At 50.5% G+C, this 16,576-nt stretch overlaps 1 protein-coding gene across 1 annotated transcript in view; it reads left to right on the top strand.

Moving 5' to 3' along the window:
• The first annotated feature begins 186 nt into the window (after positions 1-186).
• PLA2G6 (phospholipase A2, group VI (cytosolic, calcium-independent)) overlaps positions 187-16,576 on the top strand; it is a 59,304-nt gene continuing 42,914 nt past the window's right edge. The window contains exons 1-2 of the mRNA XM_010845092.1: positions 187-248; positions 12,014-12,402. Of these exons, the coding sequence (XP_010843394.1) occupies positions 12,104-12,402 (299 nt within the window). The 5' untranslated portion in view covers positions 187-248; positions 12,014-12,103. The remainder of the gene's footprint in view (positions 249-12,013; positions 12,403-16,576) is intronic.

Below are 16,576 nucleotides of genomic sequence, written 5' to 3'. Positions count from 1 at the left end.
TCCCCCCTCTCACAGACGTGGCCACGCCCCGCCGCCGAGGATTGGCTCCAGCCCAAAGCCCGGCCTCCCTCGGCGATGGGAGCCCCTTCCATTGGGCAGTTATAAAACATGGCGGAGGCCCGCCCCCGCCTTGCTCTCGCGAAGCACAGGCTTCAGTGATTGGCGGAGAGCAGTGGCCGGGTTGTCACGTGGCCTGGGCCCGTCTGTTTGCGGAAGTGGAAGGAAGCCGAAGTGCTGAGTCAGCCGAGGTGAGTGACGGCGCTGGGAAGGCGGGGCCAGGGAGGGGGTGCCCTTTCCCAAACCTCCTCTACGCCCCAGACTCCTTGGGCTCTATCGGGACAGTCCTTCGAGCCCCCCACTTGTTCACCGATTCTGAGGCCTGTCCTCCATTAACCATGATTGTCCCCTTACTGCCTCCAGCTTCCACCCTTTGATCCCCGACCGTCTGCAACTCCCATCCTGTGACCGCTTTCGTCTCATCTCTTAACCTGTGTGTTCTCTCAGGGACCCAGGTCCGACCCTGGGTACCCCCTCTCAGTGCGTCTTCCCTGTGAGTCTCTCCTCTATCCCTCACTTCCTGCCTGAGTCAACCCCTTCCCTTCATCCCTCGACTCTCAGTGTCTCTTAGTGCTCCCAGTTTTCAGTTTGGTTCCCATTCATTGTCCCCAGTTTCCTTCCTGTGCCTTTCTAAGTGCTCTGATTTGCCCGCCTCAATGAGTTCCTACCCGATTCCCCACTTCACCTCTCTTCTGTATCTGTCTCTCCCTGTTCTCCATCATGCATCCCCTTTTCTGACCTCCTGCTTTTCCCTGCGTATTGACTCCCATGTGCCTCCAGACTTCGTCTCTGCCTACTTTCCCCTCATGCTCCCTCCTTTCCCCTAGCCTATTACACCAGAGTTCTCCCTGTCCCCCAAACCTGTGCCCACCTCCTGTGCCACCGGTGACTTGGAAGCTGCTGACAGAAAGTGTGTGACCTTTGTGACCATGTGACTGCAACAGGCAGGCCAGTGGGTGTGGAACAGGGATCTGTGCCCATTTTTTTTTTTTTTATTAATGGACTGCTCACATGACCCCCAAAACAAATACCTTCCCTTCCACTAAACTTCTGAGTCTTTCCCTCACCTGCCCTCTTACCCACCCAACAGGATGTCAGGCAGGTTTGGTTTGGCAACACCGATGCTCCACCCTGGGGCTGAATGCCATGTTTTTGTTATTGTCCCTGCCTTAAAAATTTCCTGGAGTTTGTAGGCTGTTTCCTGTCTGAGTCTCAGTTGCCTCATCTGTGACAGGGGGATTGTATTTCTTGCCCTCCTAAACCTGCCACGAGGTTCAAAATTTGAGAAAATGTAGAAAGCAAAGCTTTGTAAACAGTATGGCCATGATCAAATACATGGGTTTGCTGTTGTGTCATCAGCAGAAAAGGGGAAGGGATAGAAGGAAAAATCAAGGAGGGAAAGACAGGTCTTTCATTTAGCATTTGGCAGATTTATTGATCATCTGCCGTGAGTCAGGCTCTTTCACCGTTTATTCATTCATTCCTCACTTATTTGACAAATATTAGTGGACTGTTTACTATGTTCTAGGCTACCTTCTAGCCAATGTTATTCCCATTTAACATGATAAGGAAGACTGGGCAATTGAACTTCCTGATTCACACTGATGGATGTGGTTGGAGCTGAAATCTGAATATAGTTCTTTATATAATACCAGAGTCTGGGGGTGATTGCTCTGCTCTGTAAGGGCCCCTACTGTTGTCTCAGTGCCCAGAGCACTTTTTCTCCCTTCTGTGGGCTACTTTCTTGTTAAATGACAGTAACCTCCAAAGGGAATTTCCTTCTCAGCAGAATGACGTCACCAAGAGGTAGAGGAAAGGGGAATTTAAATGCTGTGTGTGTGTTTGCACATATCTACTGGGTGTGTGTAGGGAGAAAGGGGGAGCTGTGGTGAAGGGGAGACCTTGCGTTATGAGCTTCACTCTTTTTTTTTTTAATTTTTATTGGAGTATAGTTGATTTTGGGCTTCCCAGATGGCCCTAGTGGCCTGCCAATGCAGGAGACATAAGAAACGTGGGTTTGATGCCTGCTCGAGAAGATCCCCTGGAGGAGGGCATGGCAACCCACTCCAGTATTCCTGGAGAATCCCATGGCCAAAGGAGCCTGGTGGGCTACAGCCCATAGGGTCACAAAGAGTCCGACATGACTGAAGTGACTTAGCATGTGTGCATGAGTAGTTGATTAAAATGTTGTGTTAGTTTCAAGTGTAAAGCAGAGTGAATCAGTTATAAATATGTATATATCTCTCTCCAGTCTTTTTAAGAATCTTTTAGCAGAGTTCCCTCTGCTATGCGGTAGTCCTTATTAGTTGTCTGTTTTATATACAGCAGTGTGTGTATGTCAGTCTCAATCTCCCCGTTTATCCCTCCCCTCCCCTTAACCGTGGTAACTGTAAGTTTGTTTTCTACATCTGTGATTCTACCTCTGTCTTGTAAATAAGTTTATTTGTACTGCTCTTTTTTAAAAATCCCACATATAAATGATATCATGCTATTTGTCTTTCTCCGTCTAACTCACTTCGCTTAGTATACAGTCTCTAGGTCCATCTGTGTTGCTGCAAATGGCTTTACTTTGTTCTTTTTTATGGTGGAGTAATAATATTCCATTGTATATATATGTACCGTATCATCTTTTTCCATTCCTTTGTTGATGGACATTTAGCTTGCTTCCATGACCTGGCTATTGTAAATAGTGCTGCAGTGAACACTGGGATGCATGTATCTTTTTGAATTATAGTTTTCTCCAGGTATGTGTCTAGGAGTGGGATTGCTGATCATATGGTAGTTCTGTTTTTAGATTTTTAAGGAAACACCATACTGTTCTCCATAGTGGCTGCACCAGTTTACACTGCAGTCAACAATGTGGGAGGGCTCCCTTTTCTACATACATTTATTGTTTGTAGGTTTTTTAGCCCTTCTGAATGGTGTGAGGTGGTACCTCATTGTCGTTTTGATTTGCATTTCTCTAACAGTGATGTTGAGAGGAGCTTCACTTTGGAGAGTGTGACTTCTGGGAGAGCATTTTAATTGTTCTATGCCTTAAATGTTCTCTTCCCTGTTTTTGTCCATTCTCATTTTTTTTGCTGATCTCATTCAGTGACATAGCTTTAAGTACTGTTTCTACTCTGACTCCAACTCCCAATTTATATCTCTAAGCCCAGTACAGACATTTCCCCTAAATGACTGACACATACGTAGTTGCTCTGTCAGCGTCTTAAACTTAGGCCTTTCGAGTATTTAGTATTAAGCTTCAGCTATCCATCCCCTCCCTGGTAGCTCAGTCGGTAAAGAATCTGCCTGCAGTTCAATCCCTGGGTCCAATCCCCAGGTTGAGAAGATCCCCTGGAGAAGGCAATGGTAACCCACTCCAGTATTCTTGCCTGGAAAATCCCATTGACAGAGGAGCCTGGCAGGCTGAGGGTGTGGCAATAGTCAGATATGATTTAGCGACTAAAGCACCACCACTATCCATTCCCTTTGGGCTTTCCTGGTGGGGCTCAGTGGTAAATAATCTACCTGGCAATGCAGGAGACACAGGTTTGATCCCTGGGTCAGGAAGATCTGGAGGAGATGGCAACTCATTCCAGTATTTTTGCCTGGGGAATCCCATGGACAGAGGAGCCTGGCGGGCTACAGTCCATGAGGTTGCAAGAGTGACATGACTGAGCAACTAAATGACAATAACAATCCATACCCTTCATCCCGTCCCTCACCCTCCACCAAAATCTGTCCCTCTCATGCACTTTCCCATCTTTGGGAAATGGCAGTATTCTTTCAGTTGCTCTGCATAAAACTAGAAGATTATCCTTGATGCCTCTCTGTCCCCCCACATCCAGCCAGAGTTAATGTCACTCCTTAGCTCCGAGCCCTGGAACAGCTTCTCCTTTCACTGCACCTGCCTGGCCGTCTGTTACCTCTTTGACCTTACTGGCTTCCTTGTTATTCCTGGAACTCACCAGGCATGGTCCAGCCCCAGGGCCTTTGCACATGCTCTTCCCTCTGCCTGAAATACTCTTCACCTATATATCCATATGACTTTTGTTCCCATTTCTTTTAAGTCTTTATTCACAGTCAAGTTCTTGGTGCGGATTGGTTCACCCTATCTAAAGTTTTAACCCCCACCTGGACGCGTCCTATCTCCCTCCTCTCATTTATTTTTCTTCTTGACATCTAATCAGTATTCTAAATTCAGTATGTCTATATTTTGCCTATTTGTCTTCTTCATTATGTTGTTGTTCAGTCGCTATGTCCGACTCTGTGACACCTGCAGAGGACTGCAGCACCCAGGTTTCCCTGTCCATCACAATCTCTCGGAGCTTGCTCAAACTCATGTCAATTGAGTCAGTGATGCCATCCAACCGTCTCATCCTCTGTCGTCCCCCTCTCCTCTCTAAACAGAAGTTCTCGGAAGGCAGGGATTGTGTCTGTTGTGTTCACTAGTGTGTTCTCGGCAGTTGCAACAATGCCTGCTACAGAATAGGTCCTCAGTAAATATAGGCAGAGTGAATCGTAAGAGGGGTCACCCTGTACCACGCCACCAGCCCAAAGACCTCCTGAGGTCCTGGGAGTTTCTGGTGCTGGGAGCTCCAGCAGCAGCTCTGGGCAGTTTGCTTCTAGCTGTTTGCTGTCCAGCTAAACAGATTGGATGAAAAAGATACCTTTTCCATTCCGGAAAGGCCGTTTTGCTTTGGGTCTTATGAATGGTAGCACACTGTTCCATGAGGACCTCAGCTTTTGGCGCACAGGGCTCTGCGCATCAAACCTCGCTCAGCCACATTCCATTCAGGCTTTCTCCTGAAGGCAGCTCGAGGACTACGAGCTGGGGCTGTGGATTCCAAAGAATTGGGTTCAGATCCTGGAAAATTACATCACCTCCTTGCCTCAGCTTGCTGTGTGTGACCTGGGGAGAAGCATACCTTCTCTTAGGAGTGTTTTGAGGAATGAAGATGTTCATTATCTCAAAACTTGGTGAAGTGTCTGATACTGAGCACTGGATGAAAGGGTGGGTGCTGGGTGCGAGGCGAGGGGAACCAGCCCTCTGCTATTCCTTGACGGCTTATGGAAGAGTCTGGGATGAGCTGGGGTCAGGGGGAACATTTGGAAGGAGTTTTTAAAATATATATATATATATATATATATTTGATTGCGTCAGGTTTTAGTTGCAGCAGGCGGGATCTTTCTTTGCAGTGCCTGGGCTCTCCAGGGTGGAGCTCGGGCGTAGTTTGCTCTGAGGCATGTGGGATCTTAAGTTAGTCCCTGACCAGGGTTTGAACCCACATCCCTTCTGTTGGAAGGTGGATTCTTCACACTGGATTGCCTGGGATGTCCATGGAGGGACATTTTGTTTGGAGGCGGCCTTGGAGGTCCAGAAGCTCTGGTGGGAGGTGGAAATGACATTTGACCTGATGCCTATCTTCATCCCATCTTTCCTCGTGCACTAGTTGAGTGCTTGTGCACTGCGTGGGGGCCCTGAGTCCGAGGAAGAAGGCATGAGTCCAGCCGCCAGGCAGCACCTCCCACCTCCTTTCCCTGGGCCTTGTTACCCGGTATGGCCAAACAGGGATCCTGATGGCACTACCCCTGTCTCATGGGTGTTTGTGAGCTCCAAGGCAGCTAACAGATGTGAAAAGCCCCTGCCAGCCATAAAGCAAGGTGGTCCCGTGAGAGTACATGCCGTGGGCTGGCATGCGGTGGTGCACTCGTGCGCTGGGAGGCACAGATGGTGAGCGCTGCAGGAAGGAAGTCCATGGGGGTCAGGGCAGGCGGGGTGCTCTGATCCGACCCCGTGTTCCTGTACCATCCAGCCAGAGCAGGGCATGGGGGTGACATCAACCGCACAGGAGGCTGTCCTGTGTCAGTTGTCCCAATCACGGGACATCCTGTCATAAGCAGCCAGGGCTCGTAAAGCCCAATTTCCAACTCAAGCAGTTCCGCGTGTGCTTCCAGAAGCCCCCATGTGGTCAGTCCCGTGAGGTCAGCTTCCTGGCCGGGGCGCCTCTGGGCTCCTGGCACGCACCTCCCGGACCGCTGCCCTGCTTCTCTGGTCCAGCAGCAAGCTTGACGCATTTCCTTGCTGGAGTATGAATGAGCTCAGCTTCAAACACCGAATTTTCCAGATGCAAGCCCAGCAGATGCCCCATCAAGGTTCCCCTGGTGCCAGGGTGAGCTTCTGAAGGTTTCTGTCGTGGTCAGAGTAGGTGAGGGGTGGGATGTGTGGTCTTTTACCACCGCACAGGGAGAAGAGAGGATGGAGGGGTGCCACAGAGGGACTGGGCCCCCCACCCCACCCCCAACCTTTCTTCTCATTCATCCACCAAACATTCATTAAATGCCCACTGTGAGGCAGGAACAGTATGCTAGGTGCTTGGATAAACCAATATAAAGGGGGGGATGGCCCCCCAGCCCACAGATTCTCTTATCACCATCCCAGGAGAAGTGGTCACTGGGCATGCACTGGGCGGGGTAGGGCGCGGAGGAAGGTACCTGGGGCTGGGAGGAAGGGAGGCGCCAGGTGTGTTTCTTGGAGGAGGTGGCAGGTAAAGTGAGTCTTAAAGGTCGAGAAGGGGTTTATTCACTTGTCTGACAGCCCTGTCTTGAAAGCAGGCTCTGGGGCAGGTGAAGATGGTGGGGAGAGCAGTTCAGGCAGGGGTTGGGGATGTGGGTGGGAGGTTGAGATGACGGGGTGCACATGGGTCCCCCACACTCAGAGTGGCAGCTGCTCCCCAGCCCAGTGCCCATCCCTGCAGCCGTACCGAAAGGAACCAGGGCTCTGGGGTCAGAGGTGGTGGGGATGGGAAGAAGGGGACAGAAAGGAGGCCGCCTGTTGCGATCGGGCCAGGATGTGGCCCTGGGTGTTCGTTTCCTGTCTTCCACCTCGTGATGACAGTGGCCACTGTTTGTGTGCCCAGAGTGGCCGGCGTCCCACTTTCCCTCCGCTGTGTCATTTCATCCTCACGCCTACCCTGGAAGACTGGAGGAGGGCCAAGTCTGTCCTCTGTGGGGCCAGGCTGCTGTCTGTGTGTGTAGAGGGGCACCCTTGCCACCGACCCTGGGACCCTGAGGACGGGGGCTCTCCTTGGGGGTGGGGCATCTTCCCTCCATTCAGCTTGACCTCCACGGTGACTCCTCCTTAACCCAGGGGGGCCGTGGCTGCTGGGTGCTCCTGACTCCCCCACTCCCTTCTCACCAGAAGTGAGCCCCACTCCTTGTGCTTGGCCTGCCTTCTGGGAAACTATGCAGCTGCTAAGCCAGGCCTGACCCCCACATTCCCTCCAGCTCCCCAGATGCAGGCCCCAGGGGCTCAGCCTATACTCCTACTTTCTTTAAAAAATAGACTCATTTTTTTTACCATTTGGAAAAAAGGCGGGGGAGATTGCCCATAAACCTAATACTCTCATCTGCCCTTAGTACTTGGTATGTTTTCTATCAATTTTGTTTGTTTGTTCTGCGTAATTTTTACTCAGTTAAGTTGTATCTTAACACACTTTCTCTGGGCTGAGTCTTGTGTTACAGTTGACTGTCTAGAAGTGAAAAGACCCAGTACCCACCCTTAAGAAACTCAGTCTCCAGAGCCTGCCCAACTGGGCTTCCCTCCTCCACCTACTAGCTGTGTGACCTTGGGCCCGTTGCTTTACCTCACTGTTTCTTGCTTGTCTCATGTGTAGAATGAGGATAACAATGGTAGCAATTTCATAGGTGCTGGTGCAGATGAAAATGATTAATATATGTAGAGGTCCTGGAACGGGGCCAGAGGACAGAAAGAGGCACACACGTACTTGATGTGGTTTGTGTTATGAAGAGTTCCAGCTAGAAACGGAGACAAAAGATATTCTAGACAGACTAAGCAATGCAGACAGGCGAGATGGTGTGAAACAATATTGTTTTCTGGAATCATGTGCAGTTTGGAACCAACAGTGGGGACTGACAGGGAGAGGCTGCAAGGGGAAGCAGGGGCTTCGCAGGCCGAGCTTGCAGCCCTGAAGAGCACAGTGGGGTGGACTGAGCCTATGACAACACCACGTACTTTTCCTGGGTTGTTATGACCTTCACAGTAGCAGCTTTTACTGACCACGTGGTGTCTGTAGGGTAAACGTGTCATAATTTACAATTCCCCTAATGCTGGATACTGAAGTTGCTTCCATTTTGTGTCAAAACAAAAATTGTTATATGCACTTTGATGTGTGTGCCGTGTGTTCCGTTTTGGGGGGATTCTTTTTCTGGAATCCAGCCCCTTGGCTGTCCTTAGTGTCCCGCCCCGCTCCCCTGGCTGTAGGTACCCCAGCTCCTCTGTCCTTTCAACTCCCAAGTGTGGAAGAAAGAAGGGTCTTGACATAGCATTCTCACAACAGAGGAGAAGGGAGTGTTGTCCTTGTGTTAAAGGAGAAAAACTAACTCACAGTCTGCTCACACATCTTAAAAGGAAAGACGTTACAAAACTTTACGGTCTTTTCAAAGCTCTTTAATCATGTTCTATAAGCCTCAGTTTCCTTATCTGTAAAAGAGGGGTGATGGAACTAAAGAGGGCTAGTGCTGAATACTTACTACCTGCCAGGTTCTATTATTTAGGACCAGGAGCTGACTGTGGCTCAGACCATGAACTCCTTATTGCCAAATTCAGACTTAAGTTGAAGAAAGTAGGGAAAACCACTAGACCATTCAGATATGACCTAAATCAAATCCCTTATGATTTTACAGTGGAAGTGACAAATAGATTCAAAGGATTAGATCTGATAGAGTGCCTGAAGAACTATGGACGAAGGCTTGTAACATTGTACAGGAGACAGTGATCAGAGCCAACCCGAAGAGGAAGAAATACAAAAAGGCAAAATGGTTGTCTGAGGAGGCCTTACAAATAGCTGAGAAAAGAAGAGAAGCAAAAGGCAAAGGAGAAAAGGAAAGACATATCCATCTGAATTCAGAGTTCCAAACAATAACAAGGAGAGATAAGAAAGCCTTCCTAAGTGATCAGTGCAAAGAGATAGAAGAAAACAATAGAATGGAAAAGACTAGAGATCTCTTCAAGAAAATTTGAGATACCAAGGGAACATTTAATGCAAAGATAGGCATAATAAAGGACTGAAATAGTAAGGACCTAACAGAAGCTGAAGATATTAAGAAGAGGTGGCAAGAATGTGTAGAACTATACAAAAAAGATTTTAATGACCTAGATAACCATGATGGTGTGGTCACTTACCTAGAGCCAGATATCCTGGAGTGCGAAGTCAAGTGGGTCTAAGGAAGCATCACTATGAACAAAGCTAGTGGAGGGGATGGAATTCCAGCTGAGCTATTTCAAATCCTAAAAGATGATACTGTGAAAGTGCTGCACTTAATACGCTAGCAAATTTGAAAAACTCAGCGGTGGCCACAGGACTGGAAAAGGTCAGGTTTCATTCCAATCCCAAAGAAAGTCAATGCCAAAGAATGTTCAAAGTACTGCACAATTGGACTCATCTCACATGCTAGCAAAGTAATGCTCAAAATTCTTCAAGTGAGGCTTCAGTAGTATTGAGAACTGAGAATGGTGAGCTGTGAATTGAGATGTTCAAGCTGGTTTTAGAAAAGGGAGAGGAACCAGAGATCAAATTGTCAACATCTGTTGGGTCATCAAAAAGCAAGAGAGTTCCAGAAAAACATCTATTTCTGCTTCATTGACTATGCTAAAGCCTCTGACGGTGTGGATCACAACAAACTGGAAAATTCTCAAGGAGATGGGAATACCAGACCACCTGACCTGCATCTTGAGAAGTCTGTATACAGGTCAAGAAGAAACAGAATCTGACATGGAACAAAGGACAGGTTCCAAATTGGGAAAGGAGTACATCTAGGCTGTATATTGTCACCCTGCTTATATAACTTATATGCAGAGTACATCATGAGAAATGCTGGGCTGGATGAAGCACAAGCTGGAATCAAGATTGCAAAGAGAAATGTCAATAACCTCAGATATGCAGATGACACTACCCTTATGGCAGAAAGTGAAGAGGAACTAAAGAGCCTCTTGATGAAAGTGAAAGAGGAGAATAAAAAAGCTGGCTTAAAACTCAACATTCAAAATACGAAGATCATGGCATCTGGTCCTATCACTTCATGGCAAATAGATGGGGAAACAATAGAAACTGTGACAGACTGTATTTTCTTGGGCTCCAAAATCTCTGTAGATGGTGACTGCAGCCATGAAATTAAAAGACACTTTCTCCTTGGAAGAAAAGCTATGACAAACATAGACAGCATATTAAAAAGTAGAGACATTTCTCTGCCAACAAAGGTCTGTGTAGTCAAAGCTATGGTTTTTCCAGTAGTCATGTATGGATGTGAGAGTTAGATCATAAAGAAAGCTGAGTGCTGAAGAACTGATGCTTTTGACCTGTGGTGTTGGAGAAGACTCTTGAGAGTCCCTTGGACTGCAAGGAGATCTAATCAGTCCATCCTAAAGGAAATCAGTCCTGAATATTCATTGGAAGGACTGATGCTGAAGCTGAAGCTCCAATACTTTGGCCACCTAATGTGAAGAACTGACTGGAAAAGACCCTGATGCTGGGAAAGATTGGAGATGGGAGGAGAAGGGGATGGCAGAGGATGAGATGGTTGGATGGCATCAGTGACTCGATGGACATGAGTTTGAGCAAGCTCTGGGAGTTGGTGGTGGACAGGGAAGCCTGGTGTGCTGCAGTCCACGGGGTCCCAAAGAGTTGGACACGACTGAGCAACTGAACTGAGGTTCTATTATTAGGCACTGTTGTGGTCCACAACAGGCTGAGGAAACTGACTTAGAGAGGTTGAGTAACTTACGCAGGGTCAGTGGTGAGGACAGGATTTGAATGCAGTTTTGCTCCAGAGTTGCACTCTGTGCCTGGGCCCTCTGCCTCATATAGTTCGTGAGAATTAAATGAGACCACTAAGTGCTTACTTAGCTCAGGGCCTACTGCCTCGTAAGTGCTTAGTATCTCCTGGTGTGGTGGTTATTATTGACCCTGCCTGCCTTTTTTGATGATTCTTTGTAGGCCTCTTACTCTTTCTTTCATGCCTGCAGTTGGTCCTCTGTCCGCACGTAGACCAGAGTGTCCACTCTCCTCCAGGACACCCACACTGTGTCCTCCATGTCACCCGCCCTTTCACCAGGTGACATCGTAGCACAGAGGCAGAGGGCGGCCCCCAGCCAGTTGCCACCCAGGTTTGGTGGCACTGCCTGAGGAAGGTGGGGTGTTTTCTGGGAACCTAGGAAATAACATCTAATTCTGTCATCCAAACTGAGAGCAATCTCTATGGCAGACAGTGTGACCCTATGAGTATGAAACAAAATTTCCACCCAAACCTGTGTCACTGTTTCTGAGTCTTAGGGTCACGCTCATTTCTGGGGAGCATGCTTTTGTGTTCTCTCAGAACTCCAAGGGAAGCCTGAGATAGCAGGCGCAGAAGGTTTTATTTTTTATTTTATTTTCTGGCCGCACCTCGTGGCATGCGGGATCTTAACTACCCTGACCAGGGGTCAAACCTGTGTCCCCTGAAGTGGAAGTGCTTAGTCTTAACCACTGGACTGGCAGGGAAGCCCCCACCAAATATTTGAGATCTATGGCCCCGATGGAGTGTGAGGTGACTCTGGTCCCCTCGTGGCATCCAGTAGAGAGGTGCCACTGGTTTTGTTTGTGGACTCGAAATGAGCCATGCCAAGCTCTTTGAGTTCCCAAAAGTCGATTCCATACTTTGCAGAGTGAGAACCGCCCCGCCCCACTTTGCACAGGGAAGTGTCGCTTGTCATGTGTGTTCACGTCTGCCGCCTTCTCTGATCGTGACCACCCCGCACCGCGGATGAGGAAACTGAGTCTCTGTTGGGGAAACTGGGTCGGCGGGCAGGACAGCACCGTTCGCTTGTACACAGTGGCAGCTCTGGAACTTTCCATCAGCCCCCCTTCCGTCCCACTCAGTGCTGTTTCTCTTTCTTTCCCCCTCTTCTTTCCAGGTCCCTCCAGGCCCAGGATCCGGGGGACAGCGCTGGTGGGGAGCCAGCGGGGTGCCCAAGCAGGAAGCTGCCACACGTGGTGAGGTGGGCATGGGAGACCGCACCCGGCTGACCCAAGACTCCGTTTTCTTCCAGACTGAGGGGGAAGGTGGTGGGGCCTCCCCACCGGCCCCCCAGAGGATGCAGTTCTTCGGCCGCCTGGTCAACACCCTCAGCAGTGTCACCAACTTGTTTGTGAACCCGTTCCGGGTGAAGGAGGTAGCCGTTGAGGACTACCACTCGCGCCGCCGGGTCCGAGAGGAAGGGCAGCTGATTCTGTTCCAGAACTCTTCCAACCGCACGTGGGACTGCATCCTGGTCAACCCCAGGAACCCCCAGAGCGGATTCCGGTGGGTAATGGTCAGTTGCCCCCTCCCCCACCGCCACTTTGCTCCCTTGACTCCTCCCAGGTCTCAGCTTGGAGGTCCCCTGACATCTGAGGGGTCTGTGATGGGTGGGGTGGCTGCTTTTAGAAAGGAGGCAGGGACTTCCTGGCCTGGATGACTTCTGGCCCATCAGGGTCCTGGAAGCAGGGCCTGGGGCTGAGCCCATGTGGATAGACGGAGGCAGGAAGGATGAGGAAGTGGAGAAAGTCACATTGGGAAAGGTCCAGGGATTGCCGGTAGTCCTGGGTCGTTAGCATGACTGTCCTTGCAGGGGCTGGTTGGCCGAGGTTTGTTGGGGGCAGCCTGGAAGGGGTGGACACCTGTACTTCTCAGGGCACACTGGGCCCCCTCCGTGGGCTAGAGGAGAGGGTAGGAAGCCAGGACAGGGCTGAGGGAACCGAGCAGATGCAAAGCCGGTTGAGGAAAGGGGAGAGGAGAGGCCAAGGACCCAGAAGGCAAGGAACCTGGGGGAGCTTGGCAGACTCGCATTGAGTTGGGCTGGTGCCGATGGCCCTTCCTCATTGGTTTCACCTGGCAAGTTGTCTTGTGATCCAGGGAGTGAGCTGGGAGGCGGGAAATGGGGGTTAGAGGGTGGAATGCTGGAGCTGGGGTCCCAAAGGGCTGCGGAAATGGAGATGCCAAGGCCTGGGAGTGACCGGGAGCGAGGGCTGCGGGGAGGGTGTGCTGTGCCTGACCCTGGGCTTCTCACTGGGGGTCGTCATTGCGGTGGTGGGGGAGTGCACCCCACTGCTCCGAACACCCTGCACTTGGTGGAGAGCAGGCTTGGGGTATTGGACTTCCTTTTCAAGGGGTCAAGGTTCTGTCTTTTAAGTCTCCTCCTTTCCTTGCTGGAGGGCTTTGAATGATGGCCAGAGTACTTAAATGTGTGGGATGGGGCTGTCAGGGCCCTGCTTCCAGGTGGAGGTGCTCCTATTCTATAGCTGCAGAGCTCCAGGATGGGGGAGCGGGTTGGGGTCTTCTGAATACTCAGGTTTCATTTCCAAAGGCCTGGGAGTCCTACAGCATCCCTATGGATGGAGAGCTGGATGCTGGCTGATATAGACGCAACTCTGATAGCGTTGCGTTATATTAGTGTGTGTGAGGCACTGGTCTGACTCAGTTCCCTTCATCTTCACGGCCGTCCCCCGAGGCAGGGCTTTCACTGACCCCTCCTTACAGAGGAGGAAACACAGCTCGGAGAATTTAAGTAACTTGCTGAAGTCACAAAGCCGCTGGATAGCAGAGCCGGGCTTCAGACCCAGTCATTCTAGCTCGAGAACCCACCTCTTCCTTTTCATCCAGGCGGGCCCCTTTGCAGTGGGATGAGCTGTGGGGGTCAGTGTCCAGCTCCCCCTGGGCCCATCCTAGGCCCCCAGCCCGGCATATGGGCCAGGCGTCTGGCTCTTCTGGGGTGAGCGCCGCGGCGGTCACCTGTAGCACCGCTGTGTACGTTGTGATAACGTCCATACTTCTCTTCCTGGTACGAGTTAATCATTTGCTGCTGACACTGACTTGTGACATATGGTCCTTGATGAGCCCCGCCAGCCTCCCACTGGTATCTCAGCAGAAGCAGGGCTGCACTTCCCTGGAATCCTGGGAGGAATGATCAAAGCACATGTGACACGTGACCTTCTCTTCTCAAAAGGGGACTGAGGTTTTTTTTTTTCTTTCTAATTATTTATTTGGCTGCACTGTGTCTTAGTTGCGGCATGTGAACTCTTGATTGCTACATGTGGGATCTAGTTCCCTGACCAGGGATCGAACCCAGAGTCCCTGCCCTGGGAGCATGACGTCTTAGCCACTAGATCACCAGGGAAGGGCGTTGACTTCCCCCTAGGGGTTGGCCCCCAGGGGGTTGACTTTTGAGGCCCTCTGTGCTGGGACTTTGCCTGGACACACACCCTGAGGTTTACCTGTTCACTGTTTATCCAGTCCATAGCCTGTCTCCACCAAGGGCAGGTCTGTGTCCTCTAGGAGCTCAGGCAGTGGCCAGAAAAGGTGGAGTAGGACCTGCATTCAGTGGACTGAATGTCCTAACAGGCTCATGTGAGACTCGTGTTCCCTGCACAGACCTCACCTCGCTATACTCTCTCTTTGCCCTGGCGCTCTCCCCGTACTCCTTGGCCCACGCCTCTTGGGCACCTGCTCTGTGAGCCTGTGCTCACCCTTCTCTTCTCCCTCACCACTGCCTGAATCTCTGTCCATCCCTCTTGTTTTAGATTGCCCATCTGTCTCCCCCACCAGCCCGCAGAGCTCAGGAAGGACAGGGCCTGGGTCTGAGTCATTTCTGTTAACGCCCAGCTAGTATCCAGTACTTGGCAGATGTTTGAACCCTGGGGCTCTGTCCTTGGAGGTCCGCTGAACTACAGCCATCCATCTATGAAACTTTGCTGTTTGTCCTCGAATGAAGGTTATAATGAGAACAACGTTTAACACTGTTACCATCTCAGAGGAGGTGATGCAAAGTGTGCGCGGCTTCAGTGTACCTACCGTCTACCTTTCCCTGGTTTCTGTATATACGCTTTGAAGAAAGAAACGGCAACCTACTCCAGTATTCTTGCCTGGAGAACCCCATGGCCAGAGGAGCCTGGCGGGCTACAGTCCATGGGTCTCAAGGAGTCAAACATGACTGAACAACTACACAGCAGTAAACTTTGGTTGACCCATGACCACTGAAGGTCAAAGTGTATGTGACAGGAGAGATGGGAAAGGCTTCTCTGGGGTGCTTGGGTTGGAGATGGCCCGGGAGGGTGAGCAAGATTTCAATAGGAGAAGGCCTGAGAGCGCATCAGAGCAAAGTCATTGAGGGAGGGAGAAGGGAGAGAGTTATAAACCCCTCTAACCCAATGGTTCTTGGCCATTTTTCATTCCAGGATCCCCTTGAGAGTCTCAGGGTTCCCTGTCCCCCCCGCTAAATGCATATCCATGCATTTGCCTGCCATTTCCTAAATCACAGGCCCCCTGGATAAGGGGCCCCCTTTTCCACAGGCCCCTTCCACCAAAGCAGAGGCTTCCCCACACTGATGCCACGGTGCTTTAGTCTGCAGGCTCAGTTCTAGAAGAGAGAAAAGATACTGCCCCATGGGTCTGCTAGATCCTCCCCTTTTCTCTAGATCTTTCTTTCACCTCCTTGTTCTAACCTGGACCTGACTCCACCCGAGGGCACTGCTTCTCTGCAGGCCTCCCAAGAGTTTTCCCTCCCAGGTTCCTCCCACTGGGCCTGGAGGTGGGGTCACGTCCTCTTCGCCCATCAGTCGTGAAGTGCACCGCATCCTAGGCTAAGACTCACTCTCTCCCCTAGCGGCAGGCATCTCCCCCAGATCCTCGAAGACGTGAGCCCGTGGCTCGGACCTGCCTCGCACCATCACTGCTCCTGGCTTGACTCTTGGTGACTGTTTCATTCACAGGGTTCCACGCCTAACACCCAGGGCTCTTGGTGCCTGAGCACACAGCCGTTGCCTGAGCCCGGTCATCACCAGTAGCAGCAGCTCTTCCATAGATACAAATGCCAAGCATCCCAGTTTCTGACCTCTGCCTCCTGACTTATCTGCTTCTTCCCTCTGGTACTCTGAATGCCTGGTGTCCCCCTGCAGATGAAGCAATGACCCTGCCACCTTTTTACCATCCCCACGCCTATTGTGAATTTCACTCCTTCAGTTCAGTTCAGTTCAGTCGCTCAGTCGTGTCTGACTCTTTGCAACCCCATGGGTTACAGCACGCCAGGCCTCACTGTCCCATCGCCAACTCCTCGAGTTTACTCAAACTTATGTCCATTGAGTCAGTGATGCCATCCAACCTGTCATCCTCTATTATGCCATCCTCTTTCGTCCCCGTAACCTCCTGCCCTCCGTCTTTCCCAGCATCAGGATCTTTTCAAATGAGTCAGTTCTTCACATCAAGTGGCCAAAGTATTGGAGTTTCAGCTTCAACATCAGTCCTTCCAATGAACACCCAGGACTGATCTCCCTTAGGATGGACTGGTTGGATCTCCTTGCAGTCCAAGGGACTCTCAAGAGTCTTCTCTAGCACCACAGTTCAAAAGCATCAATTCTTCGGTGCTCAGCTTTCTTTATGGTCCAACTGTCACATCCATACATGACTACTGGAAAAACCATAGCCTTGACTAGATGGACCTTTG

This window comes from Bison bison, unplaced genomic scaffold (genome assembly GCF_000754665.1).
Source record: "Bison bison bison isolate TAMUID 2011002044 unplaced genomic scaffold, Bison_UMD1.0 scf7180017864213, whole genome shotgun sequence".
NCBI classification, from domain to species: Eukaryota; Metazoa; Chordata; class Mammalia; order Artiodactyla; family Bovidae; genus Bison; species Bison bison.
Note: the sequence above shows the minus strand (reverse complement) of the source record. Positions and strands in the feature narration are given on the sequence as shown.